Below are 23,214 nucleotides of genomic sequence, written 5' to 3' on the forward strand. Positions count from 1 at the left end.
CATACATGTTCTGTGTCCTTTTCTCCCACAAAGAAGTAGGTACAGAGCGGAAGCTCCTCGGTTATTACTGTAACAATAGATACTGTATTGTAATCCCATATAGGATGCGGAACTTTTCCGGTGACTTGACTTGCTTCTGCTAACTGGGGTCGTCATCATTGTGAGTTATTTTCTCTTGCTACAGCTCGCTTGGCCTATTCACTTGACTTTCCTCTGTTGTCATGGTCTAGAACCAGCATGAGTGTATGAATCTTCATAGCCGGGTTTCATTGGTTGGTGAAGGAAGACCTAAATTGACTGCTTAATGCCAAAGGCTCTTCTAACATTTGAACACAGAATTCTCATCTGAATCTTATTTACCAAATGGCATTAGACTACTATAAATGTAGCTGTTAGTACAGGTCTCTTTGTTGCATTACGAAGTTGCAGGTGAATCTGGCATTTCGTGTTGTCGTCACGTGACGCAACTGTCTGTATATACCATGTGGACCAAAGACTTCTGGGAGACAGTGAGATATTCAGTTCCGTGATCGGTAATAAAGTTACAGGGAAAAAAAGTCGCGATTTTTGGCTAGGAAAAAGTACAGTCACAATAACTTATGGTGATCAGTAAATAAAGTCATAGGGAAAAATTCACAATATTTCTTGGGGGTCACTATCTTCATGATGTTTACAGTCTTTTGTTTAAGTTTTTACAATGAGGTTCACTATCTAAGAAAGATTACTGTGACTTCTTTTTTTTGTGACTTTTTTCTGTGACTTTTTCTCCAGTGGCATTTTTACCTGGATCCTAAATTCCAATGGGTACCTGAGGGTAGAGGACCAAGAAAGGAAAGGTGTTAAATGAGCTTCAATTTAATTAACGGAGTCAATTTTTCAGTTGCTTGAGAAGGAAATGCGTATAATACCCTATTTTATCTCGTGTTATCACGTCTTACCTTTTCATTTCAAGGGCACTGTCACTCATTATTGTTTTCATGTGAGTTTTTTTTTTCTTCCAATCCATTGTTTTGCTTCTGTCAGTCACGGTTGATGTTGCAACGGTAGTCTCGAATGTTTATATGTAAAGTTGAAATCTCAGTTGTTATTAAACGGTATGACAACTGGCTTTCGCTGTTACACGTTGGAGTCAGGTTTATAAATGTTTTATGCTTGTGCTCAAAAGTAGTAGGCAGAAGCTGTTTGTATAATGAGACGGTTTGTGTGAGGAAACTAAGGCCCCCCCCTAAGTCAGTTAGGTCCCAAATTCCGTCCCTTTACTTCCAAGCTGAGGAATTTGTGATGTTTCTTACAAAAACTATCCCATGAGAGAGCAGATTTATAAGCCACAGTTGTTGTTTCTCTCCCTCTGCAGTAGAACAAATTTAAAGCCACAGTTGTTGTTTTTCTCCCGTTGCAGGAGAACAAGCTAATCTCCATCACCTGGCAAGGCTTCAACTCAGGTCGTCGGGAGATATTCAAAGCGAGGCCTTCACTTTCTCTTTAAGTCAGTGCTTTATGTGACCCAACGGTAAACAACGACCGTCTCTTGCCTTCGGTGTTGCAAGTCAGGAGGATACTGATAATTCATCTTCCAACATCTGACATTAGATAATATAAGTTGATGTTTATGACAAACAAAATTCTTCTTTGTTCACTACTTCGGTCCTCTTCCTTGCTGTCCATATCACTATGGTAGATTCACATCACCCGTGCATCTAATGTCTAGGCGAGTCCCTTACGACGCTCCTGATTGGCTATTGATAAGCCAATCACAGGGCTGCAAACTCTGTCTCTCTCTCGAGTTCACATAGGTAGGATGTATATTCCACCTCTCCTGAGGGACACTTTTGAAAGACGTATCCCTCAGGAGAGGTGGGACATACATCATGCCTATGTGAACTCTCGAGAGAGACTGAGAGTTTTCAGCCCTGTGATTTGCTTATCAACAGCCAATCATGAGCGTCGTAAGAGACTCACCCAGACATCAGGTGCACGAACGGTTGATGTGAATCTACTATAGTTACTTATGCCAACGATTTTATATTCTTTCCACGTACGTGGTCGTGGACAAGTGAATCCACAATTTTCTGCGCTGGCATTGAACCGTCTGTATAAACATCTGCTGCAGTTACCAGTGTTTCTACCTTTGCAATTGTTTCGCATCTTGTACATCAGCGTTATGGAAAAGGATATATTTCTTTATTTCTTTCTAAATATACATGTTATTAAGCCTCATTTTTTTTAATGAGTTCCTTACCGGAGAAATTTGGCAAAATTTCAAGTATTTGGAAATACTCGTTTTACAACGCTCAATTTCTGTAAATAAATAAATTTTCATGTCTCCTCCTACAGTCATAACGGTTGATACGACAAAATTCAATTATTTTCAGTGCATGAATATTGACGAAGGAAGACTATATCGCTACTTTTAGCATTTCCTTGCAATGACGTAATGAGAAACAAAGTTTATCAGTTAAAGAATATCATTACCCACAAGGACCACCCAATGAAAAACAAAGTCTATCAGTTAAAGAATATCATTACTCACAGGGACCACCCATATTACTCCATACTGACTATACTCTGTTTTTTTTCCATCTGTCCATCCACCTGTGGTGTTTTCGCATGGTAACACTGCGTCCCGGGCTTTTAATAGTTACGCTATGTGTAAGTTTTAGGTAAATAAAAGGATATCTGGGTGTACATTTGCAACTGAAAAGTGTATGCGAGTTACACCGTTAATATTCGAAATAGGATATTATTTAAAGCCCGGGACGCAGTGTTACCATGCGGAAACACCACAGGCAGGAGCACAGATGGAAAAAAACAGAGTATAGTGCAGATGCCAGAAATAAGGATTATCGATGGACACAAGATTTAGGCATAAAATCAGTCGGGTATCAGATGTTAAGCAGATATTCACCTCAAGTTTCCTTTCTGTTCTGTTTACCTGCTATATTCGTTACTTCCACCTTTCAGGTAAATCTGTTTGCGATTGTGACCGTTGTGAGGGCGAGAAGGACAGTTGTATGTATATGGATATATCCATACACACATACATATTACATACTATATATATATATATATATATATAATATATATATAGATATTATAATATTTACATATCATATATTATATATATATAAAGTTCTTTCTTCACTCTTTTATTATATAATATAGGTATGATATTATATTATAATAAAAGAATGAAGAAAGAACTTTCATGTGGAAATGACATCAAATTAGAAAGCAGCCAGGTTATTGTAGTCAGTACCTGAGAGAGAGAGAGAGAGAGAGAGAGAGAGAGAGAGAGAGAGAGAGAGAGAGAGAGAAAATGGGTCACCGTTCAAATTTTCCTTTTTGCTCCTTCAGCAAAAAATGTCAGTTGGAGAAAATCGACGACGGAAATCCACAAGGCTTTTCCCATTTGCATGTTTAATATGTCATTTATTTACTTTTTTTTATTTTGCTTTGAATTCATATATTTATTTTTATTCACAAACCTTTCTCATTGTAGTGATGTTTTATTCACAAACCTTTCTCATTAGTGACTTTCTTTTCATTATAGATTTAATGTATTTTTTCACAAACCTTTCTCATTATAGTGATGTTTTTTTCACAAACCTTTCTCATTATAGTGATGTTTTTTCACAAACCTTTCTCATTATAGTGATGTTTATTCACAAACCTTTCTCATTATGGCAGTGATGTTTTTCCTATTCAAACCAAACCTTTTCTCATTATCGTTGATTTTTTTGTTTTTTTCACAAACCTTTCTCATTATAGTGATGTTTTTCCACAAACCTTTCTCATTATAGTGAGTTTTATTCCAAACCTTTTCTCATTATAGTGATTTTTGTTTTAGTTCTAAACCAAATTTTTCTCATTATTAGTGATTGTTTTTTCTTCACAAACCTTTCTCATTATAGTGATGTTTTATTCACAAACCTTTCTCATTATAGTGATGTTTTATTCACAAACCTTTCTCATTATAGTGATGTTTTATTCACAAACCTTTCTCATTATAGTGATGTTTTATTCACAAAGAATTTTTCTTTCATTATAGTGATGTTTTATTCACGAAACCTTCTCCCCCCTCATTATAGTTGATGTTTTATTCACGAAACCTTTCTCATTCATATAGTGATGGTTTTTATTCCACAAAACAAACCTTTCTCATTCTATTGAGTTTTTGATTTTCACAAAAAACCAAAACCTTGTTTTTTTCCTTCATTATAGTGATATTTTTATTTTCAACAAAAAGGAAAAAACACCTTTTTCTCATTGTAGTTTGATGTTTTATTTATTCACAAAACCTTTTCACTTTTCATTATACTGATTTTTTATTTCACAAACCTTTCTCATTATAGTATAGTTTTCTTCACAAATTCTTTTCTTTTAGTGATGTTTTATTCAAACCAAACCTTTTCTCATTATAGTGATGTTTTATTCACAAACCTTTCTCATTATAGTGATATTTTATCCCTTTGTGATTTTTTTGTCCTCATTATTTTCTCCCTTAAATTTACCATAAGTTCCATCTCTGCAGATATGATGGCATTCAGTAAAACAAGCTTATGTAAATCTTGTTGTATTATGCTAATTAAGACATCACCATCTACATGCAAATATATCTGGCAATATTCTGTCGTCACATAAACAAAATAAGCTTTTTCAAATCTTAAGGACTTGAGTCTTATGACATTCTAGGATGTTGATCTTGCTTCATGTTTCAAATTTTGTTCCTTTTGAATTGTCATATTTCCGTAAGAGCATTTTGTATTTATCTAAAGTGAACGAATGAAAAAAAAAATTTACCCTTATGTCTTACATTTGATGCTAAGATTCAACGAGAATCATTACGTGCAAAACATCATCAATAGACCTAGAAAAAATATACATTACTTGTAATTCTTTCCAGTCGACTGTTGAGTCTTTATACCTTGGGCGGAACTACAGTATTATTTACGGCAAAAATTACCCCCAAAATACTGGAAACCAGAAAAATGAGCGTTGAAGCATCTTATGGTCTTTCGAGTTGTGGGAGAATTATTTAGCGCAGATCACGAACCCAAGAATCAACCGCTTTTGTCAGGCCTCGTTGCCATTCCCCCATTCTAGAATGTTGAATCGTCTACATCCTTATGTGTTTCCAGAATCATTTAACCAGCTCAGCTCTAGAAGCGCTTGCTGTCATCATTTAACAAGAGAAATCTTTTGCCGGACTCCCCAGTTTGGCTTTTCTTTATCATAATGAGAGTAACAATCAATGCTGACGTCAAAGGGTTCCCAGTAAGCCTATTGTAATCGTGAGAAACTGAGAATTAAATTTTGAAAAGCCAAAAAGTCGTGAGAGTCAAAATATCGATACTAAATGGTTGGGTATTGACGTCACTGGCTACTCTTATTTATGGTCCTTGATAAGCCTACCGTCATCGTGGGATTTTTCACCTAGAAAATAATAATAATAATAATAATAATAATAATAATAATAATATGATGATGATGATGATGATGATGATGATGATGATGATGATAATGATAATAAGGGTAAAGTTCTCGTTGTATATATATATATATATATATAATATATATATATATATATATATATACAACGAGAACTTTACCTTATTATCATTATCATCATCATCATTATTATATATATATATATATATATATATATATATATATATATATATATATATATATATATGTATGTATGTATGTATACACCTACATCAGTGTGCATTTTACACCATTTTAATGACTCATGTTATGAGAGGCTTTTTATAAATATTATTATAAACACTGAAATGAACAATAAAATGCTCAATAATTATTTTGTATTAGTGATAGTTTTAATAACAGTAATGTTAATAATGATAACAGATAATCAATCAATAACAATGAGGTTCTCTTTGTATATATATTTATATTTAATATATATTTAGCCTCAAAATAGTGACTCATATGGTTATGAGATTTTAATAAATATTGTGATTATTATTAATTTAACTAATATGAACAGTAATGATTTTAATGTTAAATACAGTAATGTTTAATGTTAATAACAAAAACAGGCAATGTACATTACAATGACAATGTAATGTACATTGCCTACATAATGTACATTTAACAACAGTAAAAAAAATCTACATTACATGACAATGTTCATAATAGTAATGTTAACAACAGTAAAAAAAATCTACATTACATGACAATGTTCATAATAGTAATGTTGATAACAATAACACAATCTACATTATAATGGCAATATTAATAAAAGCAATGTTAATAACAATAACACAATCTACATTATAATGACAATGTTAATAAAAAGTAATGTTAATAACAATAACACAATCTACATTATAATGACAATGTTAATAAAAAGTAATGTTAATAACAATAACACAATCGACATTATAATGACAATGTTAATAAAAAGTAATGTTAATAACAATAACACAATCTACATTATAATGACAATGTTAACAATATTAATATTAACAACAATAGCAGACAATCTACATTATAATGACAGTGTCAGTAGTATTAATGTTATAACAACAGCAGACTATCTTCACTGACGTCACTGACTTCTCAATACCCCTACTCTAATCATGAGAATTTTCTCGTAGCTAGCGACCTGATTCGATAATTACGGTAATTGTCCGGCTTGGAATTCCTTAGACAACGTTGCGATAACGGAATTCAGTCTGGAATCAACTGGATAAAGATGGACTGCAACAGTTTGTTTGTTTACAGACTTTTATTGTCATGACTGTTGCACAGTTCATTTATTATTATTATTATTATTATTATTATTATTATTATTATTATTATTATTATTATTATTATTATTATTATTATTATAAGGAATAGTCGTTCTCCTAAGCATGTTTCTCATAATTGGTCTATTTGGAAAGCAAAAGAGAAAAGGATATGCGAGAAATTAAGAAGACCCAGTTTCATCTAGAATGATCCTGCAACCAGAAGATATTATTAATTATTATTATTATTATTATTATTATTATTATTATTATTATTATTATTATTATTGATAGTAGTAGTAATAGTAGAAGTAGAACTCTGTGGATAGGCTCCAGAAGCCTGGTTGATATTGAGTGATACTTGACGGTAGCATTCCTGTGGAGTTAACTAATTGATTACAACTGGACTTGATATATATATATATATATATATATATATATATATATATATATATATATATATGTGTGTGTGTGTGTGTGTGTGTGTGTGTATATACATCACTTCTCTTATACTATTGGTTTTTGGTCTTCCTAATAGCAACTCAATCCAAACTGTGACATTTTAACTAAAGAGTTTCAATTCCAGTAATTTGGCTTTTAGCGAGGCGGAACAATGATCCTGCTGTCAACTTTTTTTATTTTTTATTTTTATTTATTCATTTTTTTTTAAATCTGCGTTGGGACCTACTTGAGTGTTTGTTACGTACATCTTTTTTTTCTCTCTTTTTATTTTCTTGTCAGTCCCTGACATATTTCTATTACCTACATTTTTGCCGTCTCTCTCTCTTACGCCTTGCAATCAGCTTTCACTGAGCTGTCAGATTAGTTTTTCACTTGATCTCCTCTGACAACAATCAATTCAGCAGTCAGTGAGAATCCTCACGCCATCCATTTGACGTTCAATTTGTAACCGGTCGGTTATTTGCTGATTAGCCTGTCTCTTTCCATTACCTTGTTATACGAAGAACGTCTCCTGTCTGGAATTTTTTAACGTCCCCAATAGTCCATTCATCACCCATCTTTTTCTTACTATAAGTCCTTTCTTCGCCTTCATTTGATTATTTGTATCAGATTCTCTTCCTCGTTGAAGGTACGTCTGATACTCTCTTCCTTTAACAGTTATCAGTTATGTGTTTTCATTGGATTATCATCCCTCAGTACCTTCGTCTTTTTGCAATTTGAAAATACGTCTGAGACTCTCTCTCTTGCATCTGTCATCAGTTACGTCTTTTCATCGGAATATTATTAGATTATCATCCCTCATTACCTTCGCCATTTTACAATTAAATACTCTTACTAACCCTCTGTCTAGTGTTCTTGAAAGGCTTTGCTTTGAAACCGACCTAACTCCTTGAAGAGTACATCTCCCTACATTTTTCTTCATGGCACCACTCAAATCTTCTCACAAACTTTTATTCTTTCACTCTCCAAGTATTAAGTCAAGTCATCCTCGAGCCTCGTGGAAGAAGTTATTTATTTTCATTTCGCTTTTAAGCCAATGAATATGTCGTGATCTTGACTTTCTCATAAGTTATTGAAATTTCAAGGCACAAAAAAAATGGCCCATCACGCTACTCATCTATCTCCTTCTTTGCAATATAGTACTTCGCTATTGCATCAGGCGTATTAATTCCCTGACACTCGTGTGTTGCTCTGATATATGTTTTATTCTGTTACTCAACAGTATGGTTCCCTCTTCTGTTTATTTATAAGCCTTATTATCATCTTTTTGCTAATGCTTATCGACGTCGTAATACCTGTCTTGCCAAAAATAGTCATGTATGTTGCGCGCCTTTGTATAGAGCTGCATTACTTTGTAGATGTGATGATGTATCGCTGCTGCCCTTTCGTATTGCGTCATTTGCAGGAAATGACAGAGTGCCCAAATAGTGGAAGGGCCAGATGACTTCGTGCCTAAGTTCTCGTCTCAGATGTGTGATTGAATAAGGAATACAGATTATAGAAACGTTTGTGAGAATGCGCTTGCCCAAGGAAAATTCCCAGGTGGGAGATCCCATGATATTATGATTAATAAAAAAGCAACTAATGAAGGCAGTAAACCGGACACCAGTCAATGATTTCCTTCTCAGCGAGATCAAGTTATGACGTCAAGAGATTCCGGACGTTCTGAAAGATTCTCCTAAATATGGCAACAAACGAACGTGACGCGTTTAAAGTTCTAGATTAGTGGTTCTCATCCTTTTTTTCCAGTGGACGTAGTTCTTTGATATCTCAGAAAATGCTCTCGTAAATTCATCCTGTATAAATGCAATATAAATTCTCTCATGGTAAATATACAGTACCATTGCACTGGCTATCCTGTCTCGTACCCCTGGGTTTAAGGTTTCGTGCCCCTTGGGAGTATACAGGTACCCCAGGTTAAGAACCACTCTTCTAGATACTGACGGAGATGTGCAAATAGGAGAAACGCTCTCGTGATGTCAGTATACTCGTTTCCTATGTGGTCAACAAATGTACGATGGGATTTAATGGCGCTGAATCAGCATCCGCTTGCCTTCTCCAAGAAGTCGAAACTTGGTCCTTTCGCTGATGTAGTGGTAAGTGTCGTGATTGCCACTCGGATGTCATGGGTTCGCGCCTCCCCCGGGGCGATGATAAATCAGTGGCTCTGTATCATGATCAGTTACTGCCGCGGTGTGGTCTGTTGTGGGAGGTTGAAACCAACGTATTCTTTGGAAGTTGGAATTTTAAGTGAATGGGTCTTCGGGCTTGTTACATATGAATAGGTTTCATCTACTTAATAAAAAAAAAACTAAGTAGAAATACCAATCAAACCACCAGGATGTATACTGTACACTATATATCTGTGTGCATTTATTACCATACGGAGTAATTCCACCAATCGAATCACCTGAACCTATATGTGTATAAATAACTGATCGTCTTTTGTCACAGTGGAGAGTGGCGAGTAAATTCCTTTCCAATACAAAGCATAGCTGGTTCTCTTTCGTACTGATAATGTTCTTAAATAAACTGTTTCACAAGGGACTTTACCCGATAGCATTTAGTGTATGTAGTATAAGTTTTCGTACATCGAACTCTCAATGCCAAATTCTGATTATGTACATACACACCCGATTAATTTCTGGTTATATATATATGTGTCTTATATACATATATAATATGTGTGTGTGTGTAGCTGGAAGTTCATCAAAACATGTTTCCTACGTATTTCTTTAACTGCATGATTCTTATGGATATACATATACATATATACATACTAAAAAAAGATATGAGTAGCAGGCTTCGCAAACCTCACTTACTCAATGCTTCAATCCGATGAATTTTCATCATATGCTATTTTTACCGTTTGTAATGTACTGCGAATTCAACATAAATGTTCTTGAATAGATTCGTAAGTAGTATGCATTCTCGAGTCAAATCTGGTATGAACCTGTATGGATTCATACAATACTTCAAAAAAGAAAGTTTCGACGAAATGCTCTTGAAAAAAAGAAAGGAAATTCACGAAATGCCTTTGTCGTTTGTTGTGACTTTGTCCTATTTATTGTTTTTTTTTAACTGATAGGCAAGATGGTTGAAAGAAGAATGGGGGCTTCCCGAAATGGAACCGTTACGGCCGTGACGACGTCACCACGCGTAATTTTTGACGGAAATTACATCGTAATAAATCAGTAGGTACCTGCTGAGGCTATTTCATTTTTCCAGTTTGTACCGGTTTCTCTCACTCTCTGTGCAATACGTCATTCTCTCATTACTCTGTTTGGTAGGCGAACTTTCCAAGACGAATTATGGTGCCTGCCATATTATATTCTTAACTAGAATATCTCCATGTAATATTTAATATCCTAATAATATGATTAGCTACAATATCCCCATTATCGTTACTGTATGTAGCCTAGTTTAATATCCTCATAATATTAAACTAGAATATCCCCATTATCGTTATAATACATAGCCAGTTAATATCGTCCATAATATTATTAGCTACAATATCCCCATTATCGTTACAATGTATATCCAAGTTAATATTCTAATAATAGTATTAGCTAGAATATACCCATTATCGTTACAATTGTAGCCAAGTTAATATCCTAATAATATGATTAGCTAGAATATACCCATTATCGTTACAATGTATAGCCAAGTTTTAATTCCTCATAATATTAACTATACTCTGTTTTTTTCCATCTGTCCATCCGCCTGTGGTGTTTTTGTATGGTAACACTGCGTCCCGGGCTTTAGATAGTTACGCTAATTGTAAGTTTTAGGTAAATAAAAGGATATCTGGGTGTACATTTGTAACTGAAAATTGTTTTAATAATTTACTGTATGCGAATTACACCGTTAATATTCGAAATAGGATATTATTATAATCGTTGAATGTAAGCTGAATATAACTATCTAAAGCCGGGACGCAGTGTTACCATACAAAAACACCACTGGCGGATGGACAGATGAAAAAAAAACAGAGTATAGAATATCCCCATTATGGTTATGATATAAAGCCAAGTTAATAACCTAGTACTTGAGACTTGTATATTTTTTCTTTGGGCAACAGCCATGACAGAGCATTACAGAGTTGCTTACAACAAAGTACAGTAATATGGGGTGAATGTTTCGACCCTAAATATGTCACGCCCCTTTGACACATAGACCCCTTGAGCAGCCAGTATAGGGTAATATGAGAAAGTCGTTGTCTTTCAGTAAGGAGCGTTTTACTGAGGCAATATTAAACCAGTATCCGAGATTGAGGGTTCTTATTGTGCATTCGGAGAAAACTGAATGAGATTTTCAGGTCACGCCATCTGGTCGAATATTGATTTTCATCGTGTACAAGTGTTTCACTTAACCAGTTTTTTTTATAATCATGGACGTGTAGCACAATTTTCATATGGACAGGATTCAACGGCATTTCCCTTCTTATCAACTTTGTTGCTTAAGTCTGCGTTCACAACCCTCACTTACCTATTTGAAGTGTTTTATCACCTTATATTCCTTTATAAAGTAAGCACAAAGGAAAAAAAACAATAACAGTAATATTGATAGCAATAAACTGGATCTATTTAGGTTTCGTGAACACGTTAATTTTTTTTTTATTTCCCCAAAAAATTAGCGATTGATATTATACTCATGGGCAAATATGGTGCTTTTTCTTTATTGTAACTCGGGTAATAACTTGTCTCTGTTAATATCGAGTCTTGGATTCTGATGTAACTGTCTACAGTGTTTCTACCATGAGTTAAAAAAAATATAAAGAAACAAACATCGTTGTGAAGTTGCGTAAAAAAAAAAAAAAAAAAAAAATACGCTATGCGTTATAACCACCTGTTACGATAACGGTGACGCTAGCTATAAATATACTCGTCACTTGGGGAATTCGATACTAGAAATATCCAGTTTCACTCATCCTTCATTAATGTATGGAAGTAAGTACTTCATGGCACTGAATTTAAAAGGTCTTACGGTTCATAACACTTTATCAATTCAGTGACGTTAGTCAGCTGCAAAGGGTCATTGTGTTGTCGAAAATTGGGTCTCAAGCCGAAGGTATATTGCCTCAGGCGAAGAGGCTGCACGCAATTGGAGATGCTCTATCTGTTGCATTCAACTTAGTCAAATGCTGAGAAAACCACAGAGTGTAGAACAAATATTTTCAGAAGCACATCATGCAAAATTTTCTCTCTCTCTCTCTCCTCTCTCTCTCTCCTCTCTCTCTCTCTCTCTCTCTCTCCTTTTTGTTTTTACTTCTTTGTCAGTACTATGCAAAAGATGCAAAGGCTTTCGTATTATTATTCACTGGTGAGGAAGCCATGAATATTCACATTGAGTGAATTCGCCGCTGATTCCATACCTATCTCTTTAACACGTTTTAGAGTGAATCCCTTATCATTTTCATGCAATTTTGAACGTTTATATTATTTGTATCGAGGAAATAAATCAGCAGTTATGTATTGGGACAAATGCATTTAAAAATAAATAAATTAAATAAATAAATATAAACGAGAGCTTTCTGGGATCTGTTTAGGTTTATTTCTAAATAGATTTAAAATGGAAATCAAAACTGATTCCCGAAAGCTCTGTGTGTTTAGATTTATTTTTAAATAGATTGAAAATGGGAATCGAAGCAGATTCCCGAAAGCTCTGTGTGTTTAGATTTATTTTTAAATAGATTGAAAATGGGAATCGAATCAGATTCCCAAAAGCTCTCTGTTTAGATTTATTTTTAGATAGATTTAAAATGGGAATCGAAACAGGTTCCCGAAAGCTCTGTGTTTAGATTTATTTTTAGACAGATTTAAAATGGGAATCGAACAGATTCCCTAAAGCTCTCTGTTTAGATTTATTTATAAATAGATTGAAAATGGGAATCGAACAGATTCCGAGAGGGAATCGAGTATATTCCCGAATGCTTTCTGTTTAGATTTATTTCTAAATAGATTAAAAATGGGACTCGAACAGATTCCAAGAGGGAATCGAACAGATTCCCGATAGCTCCGTTTAGATTTATTTTTAGATAGATCAAAAAACAGTATTGATAAGATTCCCGGAAGCTCTCTTTTTCGATCCATTTTTAGATATATTTGCAAGCACCCATACATTTGCTTCTCCATATGCTGCTGTTCGTACTAATGAATCACCTTAATTCTCTTCACTGGAGCTCCTATTTCTCTGTCTTATCTGATACTTCAATTAATCAGAGATAAAGAGAGACGGAGACCGACTGGCATATAACGTAAGTCTCATTTTGCTTTGAGGTATCTGTCCAATTCAGGAAGAACAACACCCATCGTTGTTCCGATAATCCCCATAGGCCTAGTGCACAGCTAGGCCGTTCTTATCTAATGTACCCACACATCCGCTGGCTTTGTTAGGCCTACAATAGGCCTATACAAATTATGGTAGACTGTGCCACGATCGGAGACGAATTTGGATCAAATCGAACATATTACGTTATGCAAGCCTCTGTAGAATGGGTAGTGCCGTCAGTGCACCTCAAGTGGTGGACTGTGGGTATTAATTAGGTTCTTTGCAACTGCGAGGTTTTCCTCCTGTTACATCTTTCAAAAGATTTTACTGTTCGGCAACGTAGTGCGTCTAAATAACACCGGGGTATAATTGCTTTTTTTTCAGTTGGATTGGAAGTAAATGAAATGTTTGAGCAACAATAATTTTAATATTTATTTACTTATCGATACATCTTTGGCAGAGATATCATAATCTGAGTCGCAGCAACATCATTTAAGGCAAACATATTCACAGTTAACGCAGACATACGTAGCCTGACGCATGTGTATACATATACATGTGGACCGTATTTCATACCGCTTGTATTTTCATGTCTCAGAAACTATATATACTAGTACTTTATTTATATACTTTAGTGATTTCTACATTTACTGTATATATATATATATATATATATATATATATATATATATAATATTATATAATATATATAGATATATATATATATATATATATAATATAATTGTGTGTGTGTGTGTGTGTGTGTATGTGTGTGTGTGTGTGTGTGTGTGTGTGTGTGTAACTGTGTTTGTATGTGTTTACATAAAATGTATGTTTTTATGCTTGCAAAAACAACCGGTTTTTTTTAATAGTTAATCTTATGAAAACCCTACTCGCATTACTTAACATAACGAGAACAGCAAAGTAGATAGTAAGTGGTTGGATTTGATGTAAGCTAATATAAATATATTCCCATTCCGGTATTCCCATTCCAGCTTAGATTGGGCCATTGCCTCGCCTCTTCATGGCCAGGTCGTGGATGAATTCTTTGTAGATTAGGGGGTCGATGTTCTTCGCTGCAAGAAACAGAAGAAAGAAAAATGTTAATTCAACAGAAAATATTTATTATATGATAAAAAGGAATGTCTAATTCCATGCTGCAGTTGTAGAGCGCTTCACTGTACGTTCTGAATTCTCAGTTCTATGGTTCGCGCCCATGAGCCGACGAATTTATTATCGACTAAAAATTCGCCTTCGGTTAGCATATATGAAAATATATTAATTCCGAGGTAGAGCGAATTAGATATTAAAGGACATTTGTAGTTTAATGCGTGTATCTTAAATCAGTGTAATGTGATATGACTCAATACCAATATATATATAATATATATATATATATAATATATATATATATATATATATATATATATATATATATATATGAATAATTACACATCACCGTGATTCATATAAATCATTCGAGCTACAAATGTCCTTTAATATCTTATTCGCTCTACCTCGAAATTGATATATTTTCATATATGTACCGAAGGGGAATTTTAGTTGATAATAATTTCGTCCCCACCCTCATGGGATCGAACCACCGTCCAGTGGACGGAACGAAATCAATGTCCGTCCTGATTTCGTTCCCGTCCACTGGACGGTGGTTCGATCCCATGAGGGGACGAAATTAATTATCAACTAAAAATTCCCCTTTGGTACATATGAAAATATATCATTCCGAGGGTAGAGCGAATTAAGATATTAAAGGACATTTGTAGCTCGAATGATATATCTTATATATATATATATATATATATATATATATATATATATATATACACACACATTATACTGAAGTAATAAATAATATACATACACACACACACACACACATATATATATACTAAATATATATATATAAATATATATATATATATATATATATATATATATATATATATATTATACTGAAGTAATAAATAATAATCCATAATATAATTAATTATATATAATATATATTATTAATATATATTTATTTATTATATATATATAATATATATATTAAATAATTAAATAAATAAATTAAATATAAATATATATACATATATATATATATATATTATATTATAATATATATATTATATATAATTATATATATAAATAATATATATAATATATATATATATATATATATTATATATTATATATATATGCAAACAGGAGAGAAAAATGATGCGTAAACGAACATGCATCTAGATCGACGTAGTCACGCAAACGCAAATAAATAGTAATCCTTACACAGCTGGTAAAGGAGGAACCATTCCCCAATCTCGCTCCTATGGGCCACGTCTTGGATGTCGGTGGGGTCAGTGAGCTTGGAGCGTACCCTCAGGAGCATTGTGCGAAGCCCGGGCAGTATGACCGTTGCCACACGATACAGAATGCCAACTCCCGTCATTACGGCGACGATGATGAACCTGGTGGTGAAATCAGTCGACTTTTTAGAAATCTGGAAGTGGAGATTTATCGGGTTTTATACGGAAATGTTTAAAACATTTATTTACTAAGACAAAAACCACAGGGATAAGTTCTGAGAGGAATTAATTCAGGTTCCCCATTAGCAATTAATTCTAGGCTTTCATGGGAAAATCTTACGTGAAAATTCCCGCACTCTGTAGGGCGAATTGGTTCATTTATTACTTGGCCATATGAAAAGGGCATAAGCTAAAGTTCCCTGACTCTGGGGATTAATGATTCTCCACGAAGTGACACTTTGTAGAAGCCACTCTGGGGATTAATGCTTCTCCACGAAGTGATACTTTGTAGAAGCCACTCTGGGGATTAATGATTCTTCATGAAGTGATACTTTGTAGAAATGACTCTGGGGATTAATTCTTCTCCACGAAGTGACACTTTGTAGAAGCCACTCTGGGGATAATGCTTTCTCCGAAGTTGATCTTTGTAAGAAGCCACTCTGGGGAAATAAATGTATTTCTTCATGAAGTGAACTTTGTAGAAATGACCTGGGGGATTAATTGCTCTCCACGAAAGTGATACTTTTTGTAAGAAGCCACTTCTTGGGGATTAATGATTCTTCATGAAGTGATACTTTGTAGAAATGACTCTGGGGATTAATGCTTCTCCACGAAATGATACTTTGTAGAAATGACTCTGGGGATTAATGATTCTCCACGAAGTGATACTATGTAGAAATGACTCACCAGAACCACAAGAGAATGTAGATCTTTTCGTTGAGGATGTTGATAGGCAGGATGCAAAGGCCATCGTGCTTGTTCAGGCTGCCAGATGCTCCGTAAAGCTCGAAGTTGCACTTGGCCACTTTGGGGAACACCTTGTCCATCGCATCTATGCGAGAGCCAAGTTCGCTCTCGCTGATTCTGACGACGTCAGTGCCGTAGGTGAGGAATTCTCCACCTAGGAATCTGGGGGTGTAAATAGGTTGATAAGTATTGAGTATGTAAAATAGTTTTGAGGATTGATTATAGCAGTGGTTCTTAACGTGTTGGAGGGGGGTGGTGCTCCCCTAGGAAAAATGAAAAAAAAAATCTCTAATATTCGTTATTCTCTTAACAAGAGCGAGGAACTTGTATTCAGAAGAGTATGAAAAAATGCAAAAGTATCCCCTTGCAACATTACTTTCCTAGAGTCTACTACTCTAGTTAGGCTCGTTGGGCTGACCATGTTTTGTTATTATTGACCTCCCTTCCTATCTATCCCTCGAAACCCATTCTCTCTCATTTTTTTTTCTTTAAATCTGGAAGGAATTTTACTCATAGATGCTAAAGGGGGGGGGGGGGGGCGGGGGGGCGGGGGGGGCGTGAAAGAAAGGACCAACTCTTAAAGGGGGCGTGGTATAAAAAGGTTGAGAACCACTGGATTATATAGTAAGGGGAAGGTCATCGGTGTAACATTCAAAATGGGATTAGGCAACACTTTTTTTTTTTCAAGAAATTAACTCATTTTATGGGAAGGGTCTCTGATTGGATGAGATTCGGCAAAAATCAGGTTTGACTGAATTTCCAAAAGTTTTTTTTTTTTTTTTTTTTTTTTTTTTTTTTAAGTTTTTTTTTTTTTTTTTTTTTTTTTTTTAAGAACCTTCCAAACTTGGAATCACTGCTTGAAATTTCCACGCGCATATCATCAAACTTACCTGTCAGTGAAAAACAGCTGACCGATGACATTGACGAAGTTCAGGATTTCGCACGTGAAGAACTTATAGGCGTATGAATTCTGTGCGTTCACGTTGTTGCTGAAGTACTTGACCAGCATATCTCTGCGGTCTTTCTTCATGCCATCGTCGACGATGGGGGAATTCAGATCAGCTGCCAGCATCTTGATCTTGCCTCCCTCGAAGACCGTCCAGATATACTTCGGGATGTAGAACATGAGGGCCTGGAGTGAAACAAAAGGAAATATGAAATGTAAAATCATTGATTTCATTCCGATATCAACCCACTTTTTTATTGCAAAATTGGAACCCAGAGATCTCGCCAATATTATGTAGTGAAACAAAAGGAAATATAAAATGTAAAATCATTGATTTCATTCCGATATCAACCCCCTTTTTTATTGCAATTTTAGAACCCAAAGATCTCGCCGGGAGTAAAACAAAAGGAAATATAAAATATCAAATCATTGATTTCATTCCGATATCAACCCCACTTTTTATTGCAACATTGGAACCGAAATTGCTCGCCAATATTATGGTATTTTCAAAGGAGGGTACGTATTTTCCTTCAGCATGTCGCGAACATTTGAGAATACGAAACAAATTGGTAATAAATAAAGCGTCGTTCATATCGGAAAGGGAAATGTCGCTGATATCAGTGGCTAGATAGGTCATCCGATCTTGTTCTTCAACACTTGCGTCTCTGAATTGCTATTGAAACTTCCCCAGACTTATTATTCTTATTCTTCATATCAGCATTGAAAAAAACCCAATCCCGCGGTTTCATCCTCTTATCTCATTTATTCCTCCTCCTCCTCTTCTTCTACTTTTCTCTACGCTTTCTTCCACACCTTTATTTTTTTTATAGAATATATTCCTCTCATTCTTTCGCTCAGCTAATTTCGGAATCTGCACAACGAGACGAAGTGATTCCATCGTTGAAATTTTATGCATGTCAGACATTTACCGACAGGAATAATGATTTGAAAATTATTATCTCTCGTCCATGTTATAGAAATATGTGGAATTCACACTAAATTCTTGTCGGACGAATATCTCTCTCTCTCTCTCTCTCTCTCTCTCTCTCTCTCTCTCTCTCTTATAAAGCCTGTCAGACATACACCTAGTGACTCATGGAGGCTCATAAAAATACTTCATATTTTATACGCGTGTGTTTAGGTCTGCCCATTCTTTCTGCCGTCTTCAATGATTCGTTTTCAAAAGATTTTATAACCTTTTTGCTCATTCTCCCCTTCGATTCTGCCGTAGACTTTTACCAATTGGATAAACTCAAAGTTTTGGAAACCGAGTAAAGTAAAGTTGATTCTTTTCCTAATTTTAGTATTTTCTTGTCTGAGCTATGTGGAGGTATGGAATTATTTGCATGATCAAAAGAAATGCAATTCTTCGTAATTTTAAGACGGATATTTTGATGAAAAAAAAATTAACTGATATTTTGAATAGAAGACAACATTTTGTGACTTGATTATATTTTTAGAACAACCATAGAAGGTGGAAGATTATGTAGTCTTCGCTGCTCTTTGGTTAAAGTTTACTGTGCTATTCAAAAGATGATTTTAAAAACATCAGATCAAAGCGGGAGGCCTCCTTATTCAGATAAAGGAAAAGGTACAGCTACACCAGTTTAACAAGTTTCTACGACCATGAAAAGAAAGCATCTACGTCTGGCCCTGATCACACAAACTCGGGGGAATGTTGTTGTCTGAGATTCAGATAGCCTTATGCCAATACGGGCTCTTGCTCCTGGAGCAGCCCGTAGTTCGAGGGAACCAACCTGCTCTAGTCAGCACTTAGTTTTACTCAGACGGAACAAGCAAGGCGTCAGCAACTTACCTGAAGGAACAAGACGATCACGACCCACTGGTAATACTTGTGATGCCTCGTCTCATGGAGGTCACCCGAATGGATATCGTAGTCAGAAGCCACCCCTGGATGGGCCAGGTCCTTGCCCACCTTCCCTGAAAGGTTGGGCATAGTATACGTCGAATGTATCCAGCAATAAGTATCCATGATGCCCTGGTCGACGCCCGTGACATCGCAGTCGATGGGGTCGCCGAAGTACTGCCTCTGGGTGACCAGAAGGCTGCAAGCGACCAGCAAAATCATGGTCGCTTTGTAGTGCAGGCGAAAGACCATATTGTCGGTGTTTACCGAAGGCACCTTCAGGATGTTCTTCAAGTCTGCGAACACGTCGTACATCGACATTTTTGCGACGGGTGACTTTCGAGTTCGAGAACGAAAATGAGAGGAGCTGAATCCTCGGGCTCTGGGACACTCGGAATGTCCTTCCCCTCCAAAGTCCTGCAACTCACTCGGCGACAGAGCTTAGTCAACTTGCGTGGTCGTATTAGACAGGAAACCCGTATCCTTAGAAGTCTCTTTTTCGGGTAATTTCGCTGACGATGAAGGTAATTACATCGTCATTTTAAAGCAAATTTTGCACGTAATTAATTTGTCCTATAAGTCGAGGCTTCGGATAAGGAAATCGAGTTTGCACTAACACATCTATTTTAGATGGCGTGTGCGTAATAGAACGCTAGAGCACTGTAGGCAAATTATTTGATTAACACATTTTGGCTAGAATTTAGAAACGTCACAAGCAGCAAGACTTGATGATGCAAGGCCCCTTACAGAGAATTTTGTAAAAACAGAAAGAACCCATTTTCCCGTAAACCAGTTATTAAGAAGGACATCTACCACCATAGTAGCAGCGCTGTGCACCTGAAGCTCCCCCAGAGATTGGCTTTATAGCAGGTTTTTCATAAGTCCAATCAAACTCAGTCAAACTAATAAATTATTCTTCTCCCTCTCTCTGCTGAAAACCCAAGAGGCCTCTGAAGGGAAATTAATCAGCCTGCAGAGAGAACCGAGTTATAGGAAAAGGTGATAAGTCAATAAATACGAGAGAATAGCAAATAATTCATCCGATTCACATGAATCCAGAAGACGTCAGAGGAAAGCCTGGATGAACCTGGTTCTCGCTTAGACATTTGATAATCTGCAAACTTCACAACTGAACTTGGCAAAATATTCCACATTTCAGTTGCAGCCAAAATACAACTCGTAGAAAACTGGGCACTACATACCAGAAAACAACAGGCCGTTTGGGAAAGCGATCTGCCTATACTCTGTTTTTTTCCATCTGTCCATCCACCTGTGGTGGTCGCGCATGGTAACACTGCGTCCCGGGCTTTAAATAGTTACGCTATGTGTAAGTTTTAGGTAAATAAAAGGGTATCTTGGTGTGCATTTCCAACTGAAAAGTGTGTTAATAATTTACTGTATGTGAATTACACCGTTAATATTCGAAATAGGATGTTGTTATTATTGTTGAATGTAAGCTGGTAACTATCTAATGTCCTGGACGCAGTGTTACCATACGCAAACACCACAGGCTGGTGGACAGATGGAAAAAAAACGAATATAGTGTTGAAAGGAAACAGCTAAAACAAGTAAAGAAGAGCGGTGCAGAGGACGTTTGTCGTTTCAGTACATTTCATGCAACAAACATAAAGAACTGATTGCGTCTATGCTACAAGCCAACTTTAAGAGCTGGCAAATGAATTCGACTGATGACTTACAAAACTCTGTCCAAAAGAGTTTGAGATGAGAGTCAGCACCGGAAGACCACGTTAAAAAAAAAAAAAATAGTACTCCAAACAAGAGACAAGAGGAGTCCTAAAACATATAGATATAACAGCTTCAGCACGAGACATTGAAAAACCTTTCTGCAAGATACCAACTTTTTGAGAAACAGAATAAGCGATACTACTTACATGCCTCTCAAAAGTCAATTTCTCATCATAAGTTACACCGAAAATCTTGAGGGTCACTTACATTTTAAACCAGGAAGCAAAGGCAAAAGTGTTATGGGTCTAATAACTATCATACTTTCAGTTTTCGAAAGATTAAAGCTTACTCCACTGATGAATGCGCGCCACACATCTATTCAATGACTGCAGTCACAGATTTCCTAAGGAGCGGGGAAAGAACAACAGCTACTGGAAGAGTGGCATTGCCGACATATGCAATCAATGAGCTCTCCAGACCTTGCCAGATGTCTCTGATATAGATAATAAACAGCAAAGGTCCAAGAAGACAACCTGAAGGAACACCTGCAGTGTCATTACTAAATCAACTGTATTGGCCATCAACATAGACCCTTTCGGTTCTGCCTATTAGAAATTCATTTAAACTATGATAATATATAATAATAATGATGAGTTTTTTTATTCTCTCTCTCTCTCTCTCTGACAGACTAGTTTGAATGTCCTATATTGGCACTTCTGTAGCGTTGTGCTTCTGATACATGTGCCATGAAGCACTCATCAAGTCTAAAACAGCGACCAGTCCTGTAGTAGACTAGTTTCCTGCAAAAAAAGGGGTAATTCAATTATTCTAATCTAAAAAAAACTTGATGGATGCTGATTACCAATCCTACGTTACATGCATAACATTGTGCGCGTACCATTCAATCAATGTCAAATCTCTTGTAGTCAGTTATACAATGCAGTCTATCTCTCTCTCTCCTCGTTCTTCTTCTTCATCTTCTTTAACAAGTTGGTTCCACATGTTGCAAAATAGAACTCGGCCTGGGTTTGGACAGTTAGTAATCAAATGGGTTGCATGGTCAGGAAAATATTTAGTTTTCGTGCTTCGTTGGAAATTCAGGCAAATATTCCTATAGGTCCTCAGCGAAAGAAAGTCGTGAATCATTTGTAGTGACTGACATTTGGACGAGATAGTATTGAAGATTTGAGACAATGCAACCAGTTTTCCACTTTGTCCATTTTTGCTCAGTCGTTCAAATACAGTATCTCCCAGTCGGCGAACCGGGGTCACCCGGCGTTGCTTATAGGATACACAGATTATGGATCTATTATTGAAACTGTTCGTCAAGCCTCTATGATATTGTTTGCTTTTGTTTTGCACCTGTTTCGACAGGAGGAGTTTTGTTTGCAGACAGGTATAGGGTAATCTTAATAAGATAAGGTTCGTAAGAAGGGTTCATTGAATCTTTTCATCTTCTCTGTCATTGTATTTTTGTGCAGGCAGGTTGTAGTGGGGGTCATATGGGTAATTTATTTAGTAGGGTTGGACATGTGATCCCTGTAGTACGTTTTACAAAAGCTGAACAGCTGATTAGACAAAAAGACACTTTAATGATATTCACATTGCAAAGCCACTGAATCCTAAACTCTCACTGCCAAAAGGTGGAGTTTAGCGACATTCCTTAGGCTACTTCTTTTATTCCATTGAGTCTGGTTAACATGTGGTGCACTTCCTTCATGTTGGCTAGAGTTCCTAGGGATGTAATGGTTCCTGTACATTGGAAGCAGGTTTTTCCTTTGGGGGCCTAATCATTAAAACACCATATGTTTTCATGCTTTTGGCTGTTATCATTGTGGCTACGGTTTCCTTTCCGTGATCCCGAATTGGCGAAGGAAGGTTATACGACACCTTTTTTTTTTAAGCCTTGCATTTATAGCTTTTGACAGATCATTCATGTCACTT

General features: G+C 35.8%; 2 protein-coding genes across 8 annotated transcripts in view; both read right to left on the minus strand.

Moving 5' to 3' along the window:
• Nucleotides 1-23,214, minus strand: part of LOC135208860 (innexin inx2-like) — a 232,042-nt gene that overhangs the window by 120,959 nt on the left and 87,869 nt on the right. The window lies entirely within an intron of this gene.
• LOC135208857 (innexin inx2-like) lies at nt 14,233-20,019 on the minus strand. The gene is made up of 5 exons (XM_064241435.1): nt 19,534-20,019; nt 17,662-17,903; nt 16,712-16,933; nt 15,789-15,967; nt 14,233-14,563 (listed from the first exon to the last, which is right to left on the minus strand). Exons 1-5 carry the CDS (start codon nt 19,903-19,905, stop codon nt 14,484-14,486), a joined length of 1,095 nt encoding a protein of 364 aa, XP_064097505.1. The 5' UTR covers nt 19,906-20,019; the 3' UTR covers nt 14,233-14,483.

The sequence above is a fragment of the Macrobrachium nipponense genome, chromosome 35 (assembly GCF_015104395.2).
Source record: "Macrobrachium nipponense isolate FS-2020 chromosome 35, ASM1510439v2, whole genome shotgun sequence".
NCBI classification, from domain to species: Eukaryota; Metazoa; Arthropoda; class Malacostraca; order Decapoda; family Palaemonidae; genus Macrobrachium; species Macrobrachium nipponense.